Source organism: Papaver somniferum, chromosome 1 (assembly GCF_003573695.1).
Source record: "Papaver somniferum cultivar HN1 chromosome 1, ASM357369v1, whole genome shotgun sequence".
Lineage (NCBI taxonomy): Eukaryota > Viridiplantae > Streptophyta > Magnoliopsida > Ranunculales > Papaveraceae > Papaver > Papaver somniferum.
In genome coordinates, this window is record NC_039358.1 from 594720 (window position 1) to 613188 (window position 18469).

General features: G+C 35.5%; 1 protein-coding gene and 1 non-coding gene across 2 annotated transcripts; one reads left to right on the plus strand and one right to left on the minus strand.

The window, feature by feature from the left end:
• Positions 1-326: 326 nt before the first annotated feature.
• On the plus strand, positions 327-2531 carry LOC113276601 (peptide-N4-(N-acetyl-beta-glucosaminyl)asparagine amidase A-like). The gene has a single exon (XM_026526225.1). The coding sequence runs from the start codon at positions 445-447 to the stop codon at positions 2239-2241; it is 1797 nt and encodes a 598-aa protein (XP_026382010.1). The 5' UTR covers positions 327-444; the 3' UTR covers positions 2242-2531.
• Positions 2532-3619: 1088 nt separating this feature from the next.
• Positions 3620-3691, minus strand: TRNAP-AGG. Its single transcript has one exon. It is a non-coding gene; the product is annotated as a tRNA-Pro (tRNA).
• Between the last annotated feature and the right edge of the window lie 14778 nt (positions 3692-18469).

Below are 18469 nucleotides of genomic sequence, written 5' to 3' on the forward strand. Positions count from 1 at the left end.
TCAGGAGTAGACTCTTATGACAATTTCAGTGCCGATATTTATAGTCTTATGGCAAAAAACCACATTTCATTTGCAGAATTTAAAAAAAAATAAAAAAACTTTTATTTGGTTTTCGGTCTAGAAACCATGTCTTTACCCAGTGTGCAAACTCCTTTGTATGATTTAAAACAAGATGTAACCACTGAGCATTTGGCACATAGTGGTGTCCGCATTTACCAATTACCACTTCTTAGCGTAAAAGAAACAGAAGACTTTACGGCAGAAGGCCAGTTGAACCACAAAGCACTTGATGAGTGTGTGAGAGAGAGACAAAACCCCAATCACCAATTATAATCAAAATATTATCTAATCTGATATTTTAATGACTAAGATACATTAATTTACTAATCCCCATTACTGATTCTCTAGTTATTGTTTTTATAAAATTGGAATCTAACATTTTCCATGGATTCTTCTTCTTCAGCTGCTCTTTTCATCCTCTATCTGCTCACACATTATATCACTTCTTCCATTGCAGATCTCCATAAAACCAATAACTTATTCAGTTCATCACAATTGGAAAATGATGATAATCCCCAAATCACAACTTATTTCCAAGTAACAAAACCTATAAAACCACCCCCAAATGCAAAAAAACCATGTGCTTCCCTTCTTGTTCTTCAGCAAGATTTTGGATACACATATGGGAAATCACCAGTACTTGCCAATTACAAACCCCCATCAAATTGCCCATCATCACAAAAGGGTTTCTCAAAAATCGTTCTAGAATGGAAATCGACAGCTAGAGGAAGACAATTTGATAGAATCTTTGGAATTTGGTTAAGTGGTGTTGAGATTTTCAGAAGTTGTACTGCTGAACCAAGAGCATCTGGGATTATATGGACTGCCCAGAAAGATATCACAAGGTATAATTCACTTCTTGTAAAGCGACAGACTCTAGCTGTTTATCTTGGTAATCTTGTTGATTCTACTTATACTGGGATTTACCATGTCAATTTGACATTTCATTTTTATCCACTTGATCATAAATTATCAAATGTTGAAAACCCAGCTGATTTGATCATACCCATTTCAAGAAACCTTCCTTTGAATGATGGGTTATGGTTTTTGGTTCAGAATTCCACTGATATTCAGTCTAAAAGGTTTGCAGTACCTCGGAATTCTTATAGGGCAGTGCTTGAAGTGTATGTGTCATTTCATTCTGATGATGAGTTTTGGTATGGGAATCCTCCGAATGAGTATATAAAGGCGTATAATCTTACGAATACGCCTGGGAATGGACCTTTCAGAGAGGTTGTTGTTAGATTAAATGGTGAGGATGTTGGTGCAGTTTGGCCGTTTACAGTGGTTTTCACTGGTGGGATTAATCCTCTGCTATGGAGACCCATTACTGCCATTGGGTCATTTGATCTCCCTTCTTATGATATCGAAATTACGCCTTTTTTAGGGAAGATTTTGGATGGGAAACAACATGAGTTTGGGTTTGGTGTTACGAATGCTTTGAATGAATGGTACATTGATGCAAATTTGCATATTTGGTTGGATCGTAAGAGTGGCGCAACTACAGGAGAGTTGATTAGAAATGAAAATCCACCTTCTAAAATCACTTTGGTTTCGAACAAAAAGGGTTCTTATGTTACCAGCGCAGTCAGGTCGATTTCATCGTCAGGTTGGGTTAAATCTTCTCATGGGAATATCACTACTAACTCATTTCAGGAATTCAGTTTCACTAACGCAATGACATTGGGTGGAAGTTCACAAATTGTGAATCAGACAACAGATGCAAGTAGCCGTGTTTATGCCATAACTCCATCTTCATCTTCTTATATATACACAAATGAAAGATATCAAAGTTTTCCGATATATTTCCGTACTGAAGAGGTCCCTCTAGGCCATGGGAACTACACTTCGCTTTCGTACGTCTCCTTGGGATTTAACGAGAAACGTTTAGGGGGTTCAAGTTCGTCTCCTTGGGTGTCCAGCGTTCTAAACAACTCACAACAAGCACAGGGTGCGATGAATGTTAGTGGGCACTTGGTGACAAGTGGATTGGGAAGTACTCAACAAGTATACCACCTTGATGGTCCTGATGGATGTTACTTTTGGAACGTGAGTAGTTCAAACTACACTATTCTTTACAATGTAACAGGTGACCCATGCCAGCAGAAAGGACAGTACGACTCAGGCTTTAGAAATGAAAAAATTATTCGTTTCACTCTTGGAGAGCATCTACCTGGATGATTACACTGTGGGAAGTCGCTCTGAAGAGAGGGGGGGGATCGGTGTTTTTACGCTACGGTTTTGTGCACTAAGCATGTAAGTCTTTGATGATCATGTTTCAAATACCTAACTTCAGTGACACATTAATAACTGGTCCTTGTTATCTTGCTCTCGAATGTTCTGCATTTTGCTGTTCAGCTGGCCTGTAATGAATGTTCCTAGATGTATATCTCAATACTATGTTCAGGTCTAACAGTTTCAACCTTAATAGTTATCTATGTGTGTAAAGTGTTCATTAGCGTTTTTCTCTTCTCTGCTGCTCATAAAAGAAAAGTGCTGCTTAATAATTTGTCTTTCCTGATTAGGTTAATGAAACATATATGCCTCATCAAACCTTCAGGCCAATTACAGAAAATTGATGGTACCCTGAACACAACTTAGTTCTAAATAACCTAACCGATTGAATCGCCTGTTAGTCAACGTGATTTTGGCAATGCATTTGGTGAATCGCCTGTTCTTGCTGAACACACACCCGCTTCAGCTTATCCATTATTGTTCTGCATAGATGTTACATTATTGGTATATAGTTAGATGGTTTGGTATCCTTAGAACTTGTATAGCTGAAACAAGAGACTGTTATCCCTGTGCGCAACTGTGATGAAACCTAAGAGTTTAAGATTAGAGATATGGAGAATGGTCTTATGTTATGACAAAGTTAGTTACTGTTAGTTTAACTCCTTTGTGATTGGAGTCTAAAAACTAAAAGAGGTATGTTCTTGTAGAGACATAAAAGTTACTTCCTGGAGTTCTGAAAAACAAATGCGGCATTATAGTCAGCTGAGCAGATTATGTGTTGTTAGCGTAGGGATGAAGTGATAGACGAGCATAACATAGGTTTGTAGTTCGTACAGAACTCCTGAGACGCTTTTTAGATTATGAAGCAAAACTGCTGGTTACTAAAATTCAACTTATTATCGAATTGCTTGCTTACAAATTAAGAACATGACATTGGTCTAGTATACTTTCCTATAAACAGACATTGTGCTTCTCATTTGTAATTCAGTGAATAGCTTAATGCACAGGGGCTACCAGAGTCTTGCTTGTGCCCTGCTGGTACATCTCTGTAACGATATCAGAGTCTGTTTGCCTGTTTTTTTGCATTCTCAACAATCAAAAAGTGCAGCAGCAGTGTGGTTAAGAAGACTAATATAGTCTGGTACACACCATCTCAACAATTGCTTCCACATCACTACATTCAAAGAAGTCGAGCTCAAAATTTGTCAGACTTGGATGACAAAAGGCTGATAAAATCAACAGCTTTCCAAAGTAACTCAGGTGGATTGTACAGCTTTTGTCAGACTTGCATGCTGTGTTTTAAACAAAAAAATAAATAAAAATTGGGGCAATCCGAGAATTGAACTCGGGACCTCTCGCACCCTAAGCGAGAATCATACCACTAGACCAATTGCCCTTTGTGGTGAGGTTATCTTAATAAATCTATATAAACTCAACTTCCAGCACCACTGATTTCAAAGCAGATCGTGGCATAAATACAAAATTTTCTACCCGGTAACAATTCAAAGTGATACCAACACCAATTACACGCCCGATGGTTTAAAAATGAAGGGTTCTGCACTGGAGTGTGTAATAATACTAATATTAAAAAAAAAAAATTGAAAAGGAAAAATAGGAAATGATACTTTACTCGCCCGAATTGGGATATACCCAAGCTAATTGGGGATGGTGAAAGATAAAATAGGATCACTTGAAAGTAAAATCCAGAGCTCCTTATCCATATATTTTTAGTAATGCTTAATTTCCCTAGATTAATTAGCACTAATCTATTAAATTAATAATGTTAGACTAAATTTGTTAAGTAAACATTGTGATTATTCTTTGTGTTAGATTTAACTTATGAATCTTGTTACGAAGAAATTGGAATATTTTTGGTTTTTGAGATTTTATTAACGAAAATGAATTACTCTAGTAAAACACTTCTCAAGATGGAACTGAATATGGTTTTATTGGTTTAATTCGTCAAACGATTGCAGGAATTTAGACTTTCAAAATTCAGCCTATTAAAAGTCGGCATGCTCGACTAAGAAAAATCACGCCAACTAAGTACTTTCAGAATTCAGTCCAAGAAAAGTCGGTATGCTCCACTGAAACAAAGCATGCTGACCAAACTTAGTTGGCATGCCCGATTGGAAAAGCACGCAAACTAAATACTTTCAGAATTTAGTCCATGAAAAGTTGGCATGCTCCACTAAAACAAAGCATGGCAACCAAATTTAGCTGCCATGCTCGACTGCAACAAAGCACGCCGACCAAACTTAGTCGGCATGCTTGACCGAAACAAAACATGCAATCCAAATATTGGTTTTCCCATTTACAATTATCATGATCGGCAATGAAACACATTGACGACTGTCTATTAATCGTCATCTTATTTTTACAAAATCATGACGACCAGTAACAAAATTGGGCAAAGGAGAACTTGTTTTCTAGGAATTATTAATCGTCATGGTTTAGATTTTCGATGCGTGATATTCATACTGTATCACTAGACGTCAAGATTTAGGGATGAATACCATGACGACCCTGTGAATGTTACTTTCAGAAATAAAAGCACTTTGAAAAGTCGTCATGATATTCATCTTACAATCTTGACGACTGTAAATAAATATGAAAAGTCGTCATGATAGATGAAGAGATACCATGACAATCTTATAACTGCATTTCAACAATTTCAATTTTTTCGACCTAATATGCCATTCAATTAGTCGACAATAAAAAATTTCTAAAAATCGAATTTTTTTCATTGAAAACATAGAGAAGGAGAAAAAAATTGTTCATTAGATTGACGAAGAAGGAAAGGGAAAAGAGTAAATGAAATTGATATTACAAATGGGTTAGATTTAATCAGAATATGCAAAGATATTTTCGTAACTTTACCCGTTAGAGCAATCCAGTGAGACTAGAAAAATAAAATATTTTCCCATTTACCCCTACAGTGGGACTGGCAAACGAGTAAAATGGATGGAAAAACCAATAAAAGGGGTCCATCACGTCTAAACTTAAGATGACAGCATTATCTTGGGTCGGTCGACCTCTTCTGGGCCGATGCTCGGCTCATACAGAGACGAGTCTCGTCTCACATTAAGACAAGCGTCCTTCATTGATCTGTCAACGGCTACCATCCCACGAGTCCAATTCCACTCCTTATAAATAGAATCAATTTCAACTCCAAAAACACACCTTATCCACCTTCTACACCCATAACTTCTAACAATTTCACCTCAATTTTAATCTCAAACTCCTTAAAACTCCTCAATTTAATCTTTCAATCTCAAACACCTCATTAATTTTACCTCAATCTTAGAAAAAACTCTCAAAAAAATGGCAATCCTCTCGGAAATAAAAAATACTTCATCACAAAGAGTTCGCGCTCCAATGTTTAGTTTGGATGAAGATAAAGCTATTTGCAGAGATTACGTAGCATTTACGCTTCCAATCGAGGGTGTTTAACATCCACATCATACGCTTTAGGGGAAATTTTTTACATAATTTTATCAAGAAACTGGGAATCCAAAAAACTGTGATGCTTCCAGGTTGTCAAGTCATTTTGGTACAATTAACAAAGACCTGAACAGTTAGGTATCTTTCATGATACAAATGAAACGACAAATAGGAAGCGGTGATACTGATTGAAAAAGCGGGGGTCTAACAACCACACCCAATCTTTCGTTCGGCAATCATATGGACTAACTCCAATATAATTCCAAGAGAATCCACTAGACAGTCAGACTCAATCAAGGAAAAACATCCAAGAGTTATATCTCAATTTCTCAATACAATCTGCAATCGAACAGATAAAAATATGTGAGACCGATTGATATGAGAAATAACTTGAACGGTACCAAAGACCAATATTCAAGTGTCAATCAATTTATATCTACAACCAAAGGTTGGATTATCTAATCGATTGAACTACACACAACATGTGATATTTCAATTACATAAATAAATATAATGCGGAAAATAAATAACACAGACACCAGAAGTTTTGTTAACGAGGAAACCGCAAATGCAGAAAAACCTCGGGACCTAGTCCAGTTTTGAACACCACACTGTATTAACCCGCTACAGACTCTAGCCTACTACAAGTTAACTTCGGACTGGAATGTGGTTGAACCTAACCAATCTCACACTAATTAAGGTACAATCGCGTTTCTTACACCCATGAATCCCAGCAGGACTCTACGCACTTGATTCCCTTAGCTGATCTCACCCACATGTAAGAGTTGCTACGACCCAAAGTCGAAGACTTGATAAACAAATCTGTCTCCCACAGAAAAGTCTATTATGATACATAAATCTGTCTCCCATAGAAATACCTATGAAGTTTTTGTTCCGTCTTTTGATCAATCAAGGTGAACAAAAACCAATTGTTAATCCGGTCTTATATTCCCGAAGAACATCCTAGAAATATCAATCACCTCACAATAACTTAACTGTATGGTAGTAGAACAAGTTATTGTGGAATCATAAAGAATAAGACGAAGTGCTTTGTGGTTACTTTTTATATCTTACCTATCGGAGATAAATCTCGATCAAATCTTAGAGAAGATAGTACTCAATACGATATAACAAGTAAAATCAGAACATGCAACTACAGGGAAAATAGTTGGGTCTGGCTTCAGAATCCCAATGAAGTCTTCAAGTCGTTAACCTATAATGGTTTTAGGAAAAACCTAGGTTAACGGAGAATCGACTCTAGTCGCAACTAGTATCACACATGAGGTGTGGGGATTAGGTTTTTCAGTTGCTATATTTCTCCCTTATATAGTCTTCAAATCAAGGTTTGATAACTTTGTAAGAAAGCAATCAATATTCACCGTTAGATGACAACCTGATTTAAGATTCAAGCTAAGTTTGCTTAAAACCAAAACAATATTTCTCCACGTCAGATGGTCTTAGCTTGTTACACACAAATGAAATATACTTATATTTAGATATGGGTAACCGTACCTAAATGTGTATATTGAGTTGCCTCAACAATACTTAACCGAAGTTAGCCATATGAACACTTTTGTATTAACCACACTCATCATAACACTTTTAGATCAAATGATAATTAAATGAATCTAATTGTATTACTCATAGAGTTTTTCAATTGTTTACATTCTCATAGAAGTATACACGACACAACTGAAGCAAAATCGGATTGATTCAAAAGAATCAGATCATGAACACTTTATCCGCGGTTTGCAAAGATTGCATTTCTTAATTTATAAATCTATTTTTTCATGAGTATGAAATCATGCTTAACCGATTTTAGAACTTAAACCAACTCAGTTTGCAAACGGGTACGCAAACTAGAGTTCCGGACTTTGATCTTTTCCGACAGTTCGCAAACGGTTACGCATACTGTCGTTCCGGATCGAACTCAGGTGAAACAATTTGCAAAAGAGTGCGCAAACTTGGTTCCCGGACTTTAACAGTTAAAACCGCTCGCATACGGGTATGCATACTTGGTTCTCGGGCCTGAATCATTCTTACAATAGTTTGCATAGGGTATGCATATTGTGTTATATCCAAACAATGGTTAATTGTTATAAACTTACATTTCAATCATTGAAACATCCTAAGAAGACGACAATAGCTATCTTACACAAATTATTAGCTTATAGATAATTTTCAAGTGATCGAATGATCAATATGAAACATTCAGATTCTTCACAAATGATTGTCTTACACAAATCATGTAAGATGTTACAAGGCGATTTTCACATGATCATCTTTTGACTCATTATTTAGTTTCCAACAAATAAATTATGTCTAACTAAACTCGTCAAGAATAATGATGAACGTAGTTAAAGCAAAAAGCTTTCCAACACATATTTCGAGAAAGATATAAGCGAGTTAAACTCAGCTCGAAATACCAAATGTGTATAATATAAAGTCTATATAGCTATACGACTTAGTCTCAATATAAGATATAATAGAATAAACTTCTGAGTGATAGATGAGTTCAAGTCTCCACATACCTTTTGTTGATGAAGTTCCTCCAAGCTCCCCTTAGTAGATCTTCGTCTTCAATTGATGAACGCCATGAAGTCTAAAGCTCAACTACACATTTTATCCTAATCCGAGCATAGATATAAGTAGACTAGAAATTAAGACTTATTGTTTTGACCCATAAACTTGAAAAACAAGCTTGAGATAGCAACCTTGCGAGTTCGACCGAGCAGTACTCTAATAATCCCCCCCTTTGTCAATTTTAGTGATAAAACTATCAATACATATGGATTACAAAATAAACTTTGTAGCTTCTCATCCAAATGCTTGATTTCCTCGGTTCTTCAACATTGCTTGAATTCTTCTTCACTCTAAGTACTCCAGTGATTCTGAACGTGTTCAACTCAGCATCACAGTTGTTGAAGATTCGTATCCATAACAATACGAAAACAATTGTTCTCAAATATTGTTATACAGTGTCACAGTATTATTACACAACATCAAAGTTCAATTGTATCACAACTTTGACAATAATACTATGGTGATATGTATCACTCCCCCTTAGTCAATACTTCATCTCACAATGAAAATTACTCCTTGATAGACACATTTTTGTGTCTGAATTGTCCTCAATGTCTATATTGTTAGAACTGGATTTTGTACTAATATTGTGTTTTTTATGTATTTTTAGGTATTTTTGGAAATAAACATTTTCGGAAAAATTAGCTCGAAAAAGTGTTAAAGGCACCCCCGAAAAAGTATTAAAGGCACCCTCATTTTGGATAAGGGCACCCTCAGGCACCCCATTTGTTAAAGGCGCCCACGTTTTGGATCAGAGCACTTCTTCTTCATTTCAAATTTCAGTTTTGGCGGGAAAGCTTTGCAGGCAACTTGCAAATTTAGGGTTCACCGTTTGGCCGTGATTTCATGAGATTCGATGGCTGATTTTTGTTGGATGGGCTCAATTCAGCTAGACAGGGATGGTATGGGCTTTGGAATCAGCTAAAATTGGCTGGATAATCCATTCGGAGCAAGACAGGGGAGTTTGATATTCACAGGATTTTTCAATATAATTTGGTCGGATTCTGCATTACGATTTGGTCGGATTTATTGCCTGTTTTGGATTGATACCACCCTGTTAAGACTAAACAGGATTTCTAAGAGCTTTCAATTCGATTGAAGGGGAAGATTTCACGTAATCTCGTCAAACAGGGAGCACATCATGGATGGAGATATTCACGGGATTTGCATGAGTTGGAATGAGTTTGCGTATGCTAGGATGACTCTAACAACCATTTGGAAGGTGACAGAGATAAATACGAAGAGTTTGGAGTGAATTGGACTGTTACAGACGCGTGCAGGAGAAGAAAAGGAAACAAAATATTCCCGAGGCTCGCAGAGTTAAGGAGAATAATTTTGGAGTTATTGCAGATATTTTGAGGCTCGGTCGAGTATATAATGAGTGTTCGGAGGTCAGAGAAGGCACTACAGAGAGAATTGGGAGAGTTTAGAGCATCACAGAGGCGTAAGATCGAGTACCAGGAAAAAAAATTTCTGTTGGTGTAGTGAAGAACACGAAGAACATAAGACGCACATGCAACAGTCGTTTATGCTACAGTGTCAGTGACAGTTTATTTTTATCGTTCTCTGGAACAGTTCGGTTAAACAAATATAATTGTTACAAACCCGGTTTTAATCATTTTCTCCCATTTTCCTCATTTGTAAACACTTTGAGCAATGAAATCAACTTTTGAGCGTGTTTCCAACATGATGGGAGGCTAATTCTCCCACAACCAAGGCACTGAGGAAGCTATTTGCGCATGAATAATTGGTAACTATTTTATTTTCTCTAATTTATAATTCACTCAATCACTGCTTTTGCAGAGTTTTAAATTGTTTGCGTAATTTTCCTAACTAGTTGTGATTCAATTTAATAGGTTATACTTTGTTTAGTCAATTGATAATTTATGCTTAGGGAATACAATTAATATTTGAGAATATGCCTGATTATTTGTGAATTAAGAAACAATAGACTTAAAAGATAATTAGAGTTTTTGGTTATTTACCATCATTCATTCTTGTGTAATATGGAATCAGTATCTTGGTTATTTTTAATATCTTGAAATCAATTTTGCATTAAGTTTTCTTTATTTTTAAGTTTTATAAGTCTAAAATCTATTGCTTTCACAAGTCTCAATGAACCTATTACTACAACAACTTTGAAAACCCATCACTCCCCCTTAGATAATGATTCGTAAACCATATATATGTAGTGTGAACTACAAAATAATTCTCCTCATTTTTGTCAATATAAATTGGCAAAGGTACGAAATTAACGGGATCATAATAAAATTATCATAGAGATACTTCATGACTAAAAGAGAACATATCAACTTAGTTTCGATGATTTCGTATAGTCTAAACTTAGTGTATTCACCAAGGAGTTTATAAAGATACAAGATAAATCCTACAATATTCCACAGCCGCACTCCCTACAAACAAATAAGCACAAGTTCAATTAAGAACTCTCCCCCATAAAATGTTATCCCCGAAAGAACAACAAGAACGATCTTACTTTTACAAGAAAAGAAGGATTTCTTTGGACATTAACAAATCACATGAAACATGAATTTGTATCCAGTAAAATCGAATAAATTAACCACAAGAGAACCTTAATGATTAATTTAATCGGAAACACTCAACATAAGAAAACTTACGGAGCCATACAATACTTTCACATAGAAGTGAATCAGGGAAAGATCAACACCGTGGAATATACAAAAGTTCATTTTATCTTTTATCAATGTTTGCATAATGACATAATAGACTTAACTTTTGACATACATTCAGCTAAACTTCTTATGGATTTAACACATTTGGAAATTTAATTTAAAGATAAAATCATTCACAGCTAAAATACCAATAAAGTTATTACAACCATTAAAAAATAACAGTTTTAATAAGTTCGACATAAGAAATTCAACAGAAAATACCATAAGTAGAGACATAACAAACAAAACAATTAAACATTATTTAACCCAACATCTCATAATAGTCCCTAGCAATTTCATCAAACTTCTCAATCAGTTTAGGATAAGCTGCAGACGCATACTCCAACTGCTCTTTCAAGCACTCCACCTCTTGTCGAAGATGAATAATTTCAGTGTTTGAGACTGTTGAAGTTATTGCTGAGGTTCTAGTTGAATTTTTCTTCATATTTTCGATGCTTGCCATGGTTAAGACTTTTGGCCCTCCAAAATCAGTTTCAAAAGCAACGATGCCGAAATGACTACAAATCCTTGAAATGAGACAAGATACCTGGTACATAACATTTTGTCAATTGTACTCGGCATCATGTTCGCCACAACCAGTTTTCCAGCAACTTTAAGAAACAACTCAGCACCATGAACATCAATCTTTCCATCTTTCCAGGAAACATCTTTATTAAGAAGACGATTCGACAGCACGTTTGGAGACGACCTTTCATGCTCAGGGGGTGGAAATTGGAACTTACCAACCCGGGTCAAGTTCAGGATCTCAGCAATAACTTGACGATTTACCAGAATGATTTCATTCCCCACAATAGTCTTAAAAATGCAGTTGACAAGGTCCGGTTCATGTAAATTAGCATAAAACTGGGCAGTCATTTCAACATGAGCATTTCCCATGGGTTGATGAATTATGCCCCATTCAAAACCTCTAAAAAACCTAGAGAGATGTTCTACACTAATTTTTGAAGAATCATAGTATCTTTCCATGATAGGAAGTTTCTTGCTATATTACAAAAAATGGGCACGAGCCTCTTTGCTAACAAACCTAGTTCTCAAACTTGAATCATAATAAGTTTCACCACAAGCATTAGCACCCGAACTCTCACCACGACTCAATCTCTTCCTAGATGTCATTGAAACCAAAGTGAAGCTAAAAATCGATGAAGAACTTATCGGGTACGCGTACTGTTGATGATGGATAAGCTCCGAAACTGGATGAGAATATGAAACAAAGACTAACCCGTTGTGAAAATTCATTTTGTGAATCCAATGGTACCACGAATGCTCAAAACAATCGAGAAATGGGTTTGTGAGATTATAAGTTTACGAACTCTTGGTTTTTTCTTTTCTGTTATCGAACTATCAAGATGAAGGTGAAAAGAAGAAGAAAAAAACTCTTCCTATTTTTATGTGTGGATAGGCTGGTACCTGAACCGGTTGTGTACGTTTGCGAACACGTTTCTCACACATAGTGGTTATAAGTTCAACATACATGAACTGCACGCGTGCACACAAAGGCTTGTTTGTTTTATGCTACACTATATTTTGTTAATCCAAGAATCTTTTGGCTCAAACAAAAATCCTATGGATATTTGGAGCACAAAACAAATTTATTTTGGACAATCAAAATATAGACGAGAAATTTTTGAGTATCAACTCAATTTTTTTTTTTAAGCAATTCTTTGTATGGAGAGGAAAACACAACACAAAGTATCCTTGCACACCATGATACCAAGAAAGAGTTTCCTTCCAACTACTTTTGCACACAACAAAATTGAGAAGTATCCAAGAGTTTGTTTTTACAAGTTTTACAAAATACATTAGACGGATACACAAAAAATTGAGTCTCTGATGTCTCATTTTAAAACTTAATAAAAACAGTGTCTGCAGATAATGTTTAGTACTGCGCAGGGAAACTCTTTTGGTGTAAAGAGACATCCTGATATGTATACAACAATAAGTAAAACAATTATCATCACGCAGTGTATCAGGGTTTGACTGATGAACAAAGTCATGTTCTGAGATAAGACAGGTTGTTATATGAGATTTAGACTAATGATGTATTATATCCATTTTGTTACAATCTTTTGGAATACAAATGAGAGAAGTAGTCTCACTAATAAGTAGATCAACATCAATCTCAACATGAAGAATATTCACCATAACTTGGTTTAGTTTATCAAGAGAGTCTTGTTCTTTCTGGAGATAAGACTCAAAATCAAAAGATAAATTTTCAAGTTTCTCTTCAAGCTCTGAAATTCAAGTGAATTTAAACCTGATGGAGGCTTATAAAGAATTTCTTCTAGAGATTTTATTAAATCAATCATGGAAGAAAACTCTGAGATCCCTAGATCCGATGGTACGTTTATTGAGATAACGCTTCTGTCCATAGAGTCAGATTGCTACAAACACAGACTTATGAGGTCTTAAAAGTGTTTGCTTGCTCTGATACCAATTGAAAAAACGGGGGTCTAACAACCACACCCAATATTTCGTTCACCAATCTGTATGGACTAACTCCAATATAATTCCAAGAGAATCAACTAGACAGTCAGACTCAATCAAGGAAAAACATCCAAGAGTTACATCTCAATTTCTCAATACAATCTGCAATCGAACAGATAGAAAACTGTGAGCTCGATTGACATGAGAAATAACTTGAACGGTATCCAAAACCAATGTTCAAGTGTCAATCAATTTCAATCAACAACTAAAGGTCGGATTTACCAATTGATTGAACTATGCACAACCTGTGATATTTTAATTATATAAAAATATAATGCGAAAAAGAAATAACACAAACACCAGAAGTTTTGTTAACGAGGAAACCGAAAATGCAGAAAAAACCCGGGACCTAGTCTAGTTTTGAACACCACACTGTATTAAGCTGCTACAGCCTCTAGCCTACTACAAGTTATTTTCGGACTGGAATGTAGTTGAGCCCTGACCAATCTCACACTGATTAAGGTATAGTCGCGTTCCTTATGCCTCTGAATCCCAGCAGGACTCTACGCACTTGATTCCCTTAGCTGATCTCACCCACAACTAAGAGTTGCTACGACCCAAAGTCGAAGACTTGATAAAAAAAATCTGTCTCTTACAAAAAAGTCTATTCTGATAGATAAATCTGTCTCCCACAGAAATACCTATGAAGTTTTTGTTCCGTATTTTGATAAATTAAGGTGAACAGGAACCAATTGATAATCTGGTCTTATATTCCCGAAGAACAACCTACCAATTGATAATCTGGTAGTAGAACAAGTTATAGTGGAATCACAAAGAATGAGACGAAAAGATTTGTGATTACTTTTTATATCTTACCTATCGGAGATAAATCTCGACCAAATGTTAGATAAGATAGTACGCAATACGATAGAACAAGTAAGATCAGAATGCACAACGACAGAGAAAATAGTTGGGTATGGCTTCAGAATACCAATAAAGTCTTCAAGTCGTTAAACTATAATGGTTTTAGGAAAAACTTAGGTTAAAGGAGAATCGACTCTAGTCGCAACTAGTATCACACATGAGGTGTAAGGATTAGGTTTTCCAGTTGCTAGAGTTCTCCCTTGTATAGTCTTCAAATTAGGGTTTGATAACTTTGAAGCAAAGCAATAAATATTCACAGTTAGATGAAAACCTGATTTAAGATTCAAGCTAAGTTTGCTTAAAACCAAAGAAATATTTCTCCACGTCAGATGGTCTTAGCTTGTTACACACAAATGAAATATACTTTTATTTAGACATGGGTAACCGTACCTAAATGTGTATATTGAGTTGCCTCAACAATACTTAACCGAAGTTAGCCATATGAACACTTTTGTATTAACCACACTCATCATAACACTTTTAGATCAAATGATAATTAAATGAATCTAATTGTATTACTCATAGAGTTTTTCAATTGTTTACATTCTCATAGAAGTATACAGGACACAACTGAAGCAAAATCGGATTGATTCAAAAGAATCAGATCATGAACACTTTATCCGCGGTTTGCAAAGATTGCATTTCTTAATTTATAAATGTATTTTTTTCATGAGTATGAAATCATGCTTAACCGATTTTAGAACTTAAACCAACTCAGTTTGCAAACGGGTACGCAAACTAGAGTTCCGGACTTTGATCTTTTCCGACAGTTCGCAAACGGTTACGCATACTGTCGTTCCGGATCGAACTCAGGTGAAACAATTTGCAAAAGAGTGCGCAAACTTGGTTCCCAGACCTGAATCATTGTTACAAAAGTTTGCATACGGGTATGCATATTATGCTATATCCAGACAATGGTTAATTGTTCTAAACTCCCATTTCAATCATTGAAACATCCTTAGAAGACGACAATAGTCGTGTCACACAAACTATTAGCTCATAAGTAATTTTCAAGTGATCGAATGATCAATACGAAACATTCAGAGTCCTCACAAATGATTGTCTTACACAAATCATGTAAGATGTTACAAGGCGATTTTCACATGATCATCTTTTGACTCATTATTTAGTTTCCAACAAATAAATTATGTCTAACTAAAATCGTCAAGAATAATGATGAACGTAGTTAAAGCAAAAAGCTTTTCAACACATATTTCGAGAAAGATATAAGCTAGTTAAACTCAGCTCGAAATATCAAATGTGTATAATATAAAGTCTATATATCTATATGACTTAGTCTCAATAGGATATATAATAGAATAGACTTCTGAGTGATAGATGAGTTCAAGTCTCCACATACCTTTTGTTGATGAAGTTCCTCCAAGCTCCCCTTAGTAGATCTTCGTCTTCAATCGATGAACGTCGTGAAGTCTAAAGCTCAACTACACATTCTATCATAATCTGTGACATAGCAATAAGTAGATTAGAAATCAAGACTTATAGTTTTGACACCTAAACTTGACAAACAAACTTGAGATAGCGACGCTTACGAGTTCGACCGAGCAGTGCTCTAACACTGATGTCGATGTAGTAAGTTGCATTTCAAATTGTTTAATTAAATTTGAAATCCTTTATCAATTTGTTGTAATTTATATATTGGTAAAACTGTAGCAACGGAAAACTCGAGAGGAATGATAAAGAACAAGAAGTTCTACTTTCAAGCACGAAGCATGCTTCCACATCCTCATAAAGATGAACCAATATGACTGTGATATGTTGAACGGATATGCTGTCCCAAATGAATCCCTTTATGAGACTGGTGGATGCCAACATGGTAGTCAACCCCAACATGGTAGATCCCAACGTGGTGGATCCCAACATGGATTTCAAGGTTCTCCTTATTCACCAGAAACAAACTTAAACCCTCACTCCAACTAGTGGATCAACACCTGTTAATTCTAATTTGAATTTTAATGGAAACGCTGATAAATAGGGTGAAGGGGTTTTGAAAAAAATAAATAAAACTCGGAAAGAAAGCTCAAGATGTTGCACAATCATCAACTTCAGAATTGCGGCTTGATATTAATTGTCAAAATAGTTGAGCGTAAGAAAATGTCCTCAAAAATGAAGAAAGGTCGTAAGGCAGTTGAAAAGAATATTTTTAATGCACACATGAGAGGAATAATGGGCATGGACACGACAAAGATGAATCAGACATAACTGAAACTATGGCAAGAAGAATTTGATGAAATTCTAGCATAAAAGGCATACCAACACCATCCAATGTTGATTCTGATGAGAAGGAAACCTTAGATGAGGAATCCAATACTACCATTACACTGGCTTAGTAATTAATTTTAAATTCTGGTTACAATATTTTATTTAATTTCGATGTAATCCTTTGATCTAAATTCAGTTTAATCCTTAGTTTAAGTTTCGATTTTAGTGTTGGTTTATTCCGTTTTGATCCTTAATTTTGCTTTCAATATTTGTGTTCAATCACAAGAATCACATTAAATTAAAATAACGAAACTAAACCCTCATTAAAAGAAAGAGAACTAAATCTTCAATTAAAAGAAAGAACTCTAAATCCTGTGAAGGTTTCTTGTTCCAAAATCAGCCTACAAGTGTGAAGTGAGATCATCCCTTAGTCTTAAATATAATCCTCTGTTTTGAATTCTCTCTTCTACCATTCTATACTCTCTTGCAGGGACACCCCAGACGGGTTGAACTTCTTTCCTTAAATCCTTATCTGGATAACTTGTCAAACTTTTACCCCTTCGAGTTTCCTTAATTACCATATTATACAAAATGATGTAGGTGAGCATAATCATGTTCATTTTTATTGGTCTAAATGGTTCTAAAATTATATGGAACTTCCTATTCAAAATCCCAAATGCTCGTTCGACATCCTTCTTACACGCCATCTTTTTTTTTGTTAATTAATACGAACAAATTCCTCGTGTATGGGTACCACCTCGTAAGCTTGAGTTAAAGTTGACCATGCTGGATAAATTTCGTTCCCCAGAAAATACCCAATGTTATAGTTATTGATGTACTTTAATTCTTCGAAACAATGATGATTCTTGAAAGATATTGATGTCGTCGATGCAACCCGGGAGGCCAAAAAAACATGTCATATCCAACAATCATAAGAAGTTGCCGCTTCAAGAGCCACGACTTGTTTTGTGTAGTGACACCCAATGCATGCAATCAAGGCTACCTAGCATTTCGGGTTAACCTCTCTTGGTTGTTGTAAAAGGCGTTGACGAAAATGGTTGACTACGGATTCACAAAACATTTTGATATTTTGGTATGCTGTTGTTTTGGCCATGAAAATGCAGTCATCACAAGCATCTGCATGCACACCATAACCTAGAATCCTTAAGGCTGCAGTGACCTTTTGTTTTATGTCCTCATATGTTTTGTGCATCAAATTGGTAGTTAAATTGAGGGTTCACCGGACTAAGCTCTCCATAACCCGCATAACCAAATGTTGTGGCATGCGGTAGCGACATTGAAAATCTTGATCAGAGTGCACACTTTTATTAATAAAATAATGACACATTATTTATTCGTGACATTCCTCTCAAAATCTCCACGTATATCTTCTTCTCAATACAACTCCTGGTTCTGGATCTCGCGGAACTTGACCCGTATATAACTGTATCATGGTGTTTGTGATTGTTCTATCATCGTTTGAATTTGTATCCATTTGATGCAGCTGCTGCATAAACCCTTGTAGTTGTTGCAAATATATTACCACTAACAATTGCTCTTCCCTATATTCCAAATTTGGATCCATAATGAATGAAACGAATGAAAAAAAGAAATATATTTAAGAAATTTGAATATTTTTTATGAAAATAGAAAATGGACATTAGTTAAGGTTGTCTAAAATTGATAGATTTCGTGTGTTTATATAGGTACTAGGACATATAGCCTTTAGTGTTTAAATAACAATTAGTTGTTAATGTAACAATTAGGGAAGGTAGGCCCTACCTGAGACGAGGCTCGACTTAATTTGAGCCGACTGTCATCTCAATCTGAGATGACCGTCTCATGTTGCTATGGTCGGTTCAATTAGG

What these genes read in the sequence shown, in the direction of transcription:
- LOC113276601 (XM_026526225.1), top strand. Translation starts at nt 445, where the DNA reads ATGGATTCTTCTTCTTCAGCTGCTCTTTTCATCCTCTATCTGCTCACA.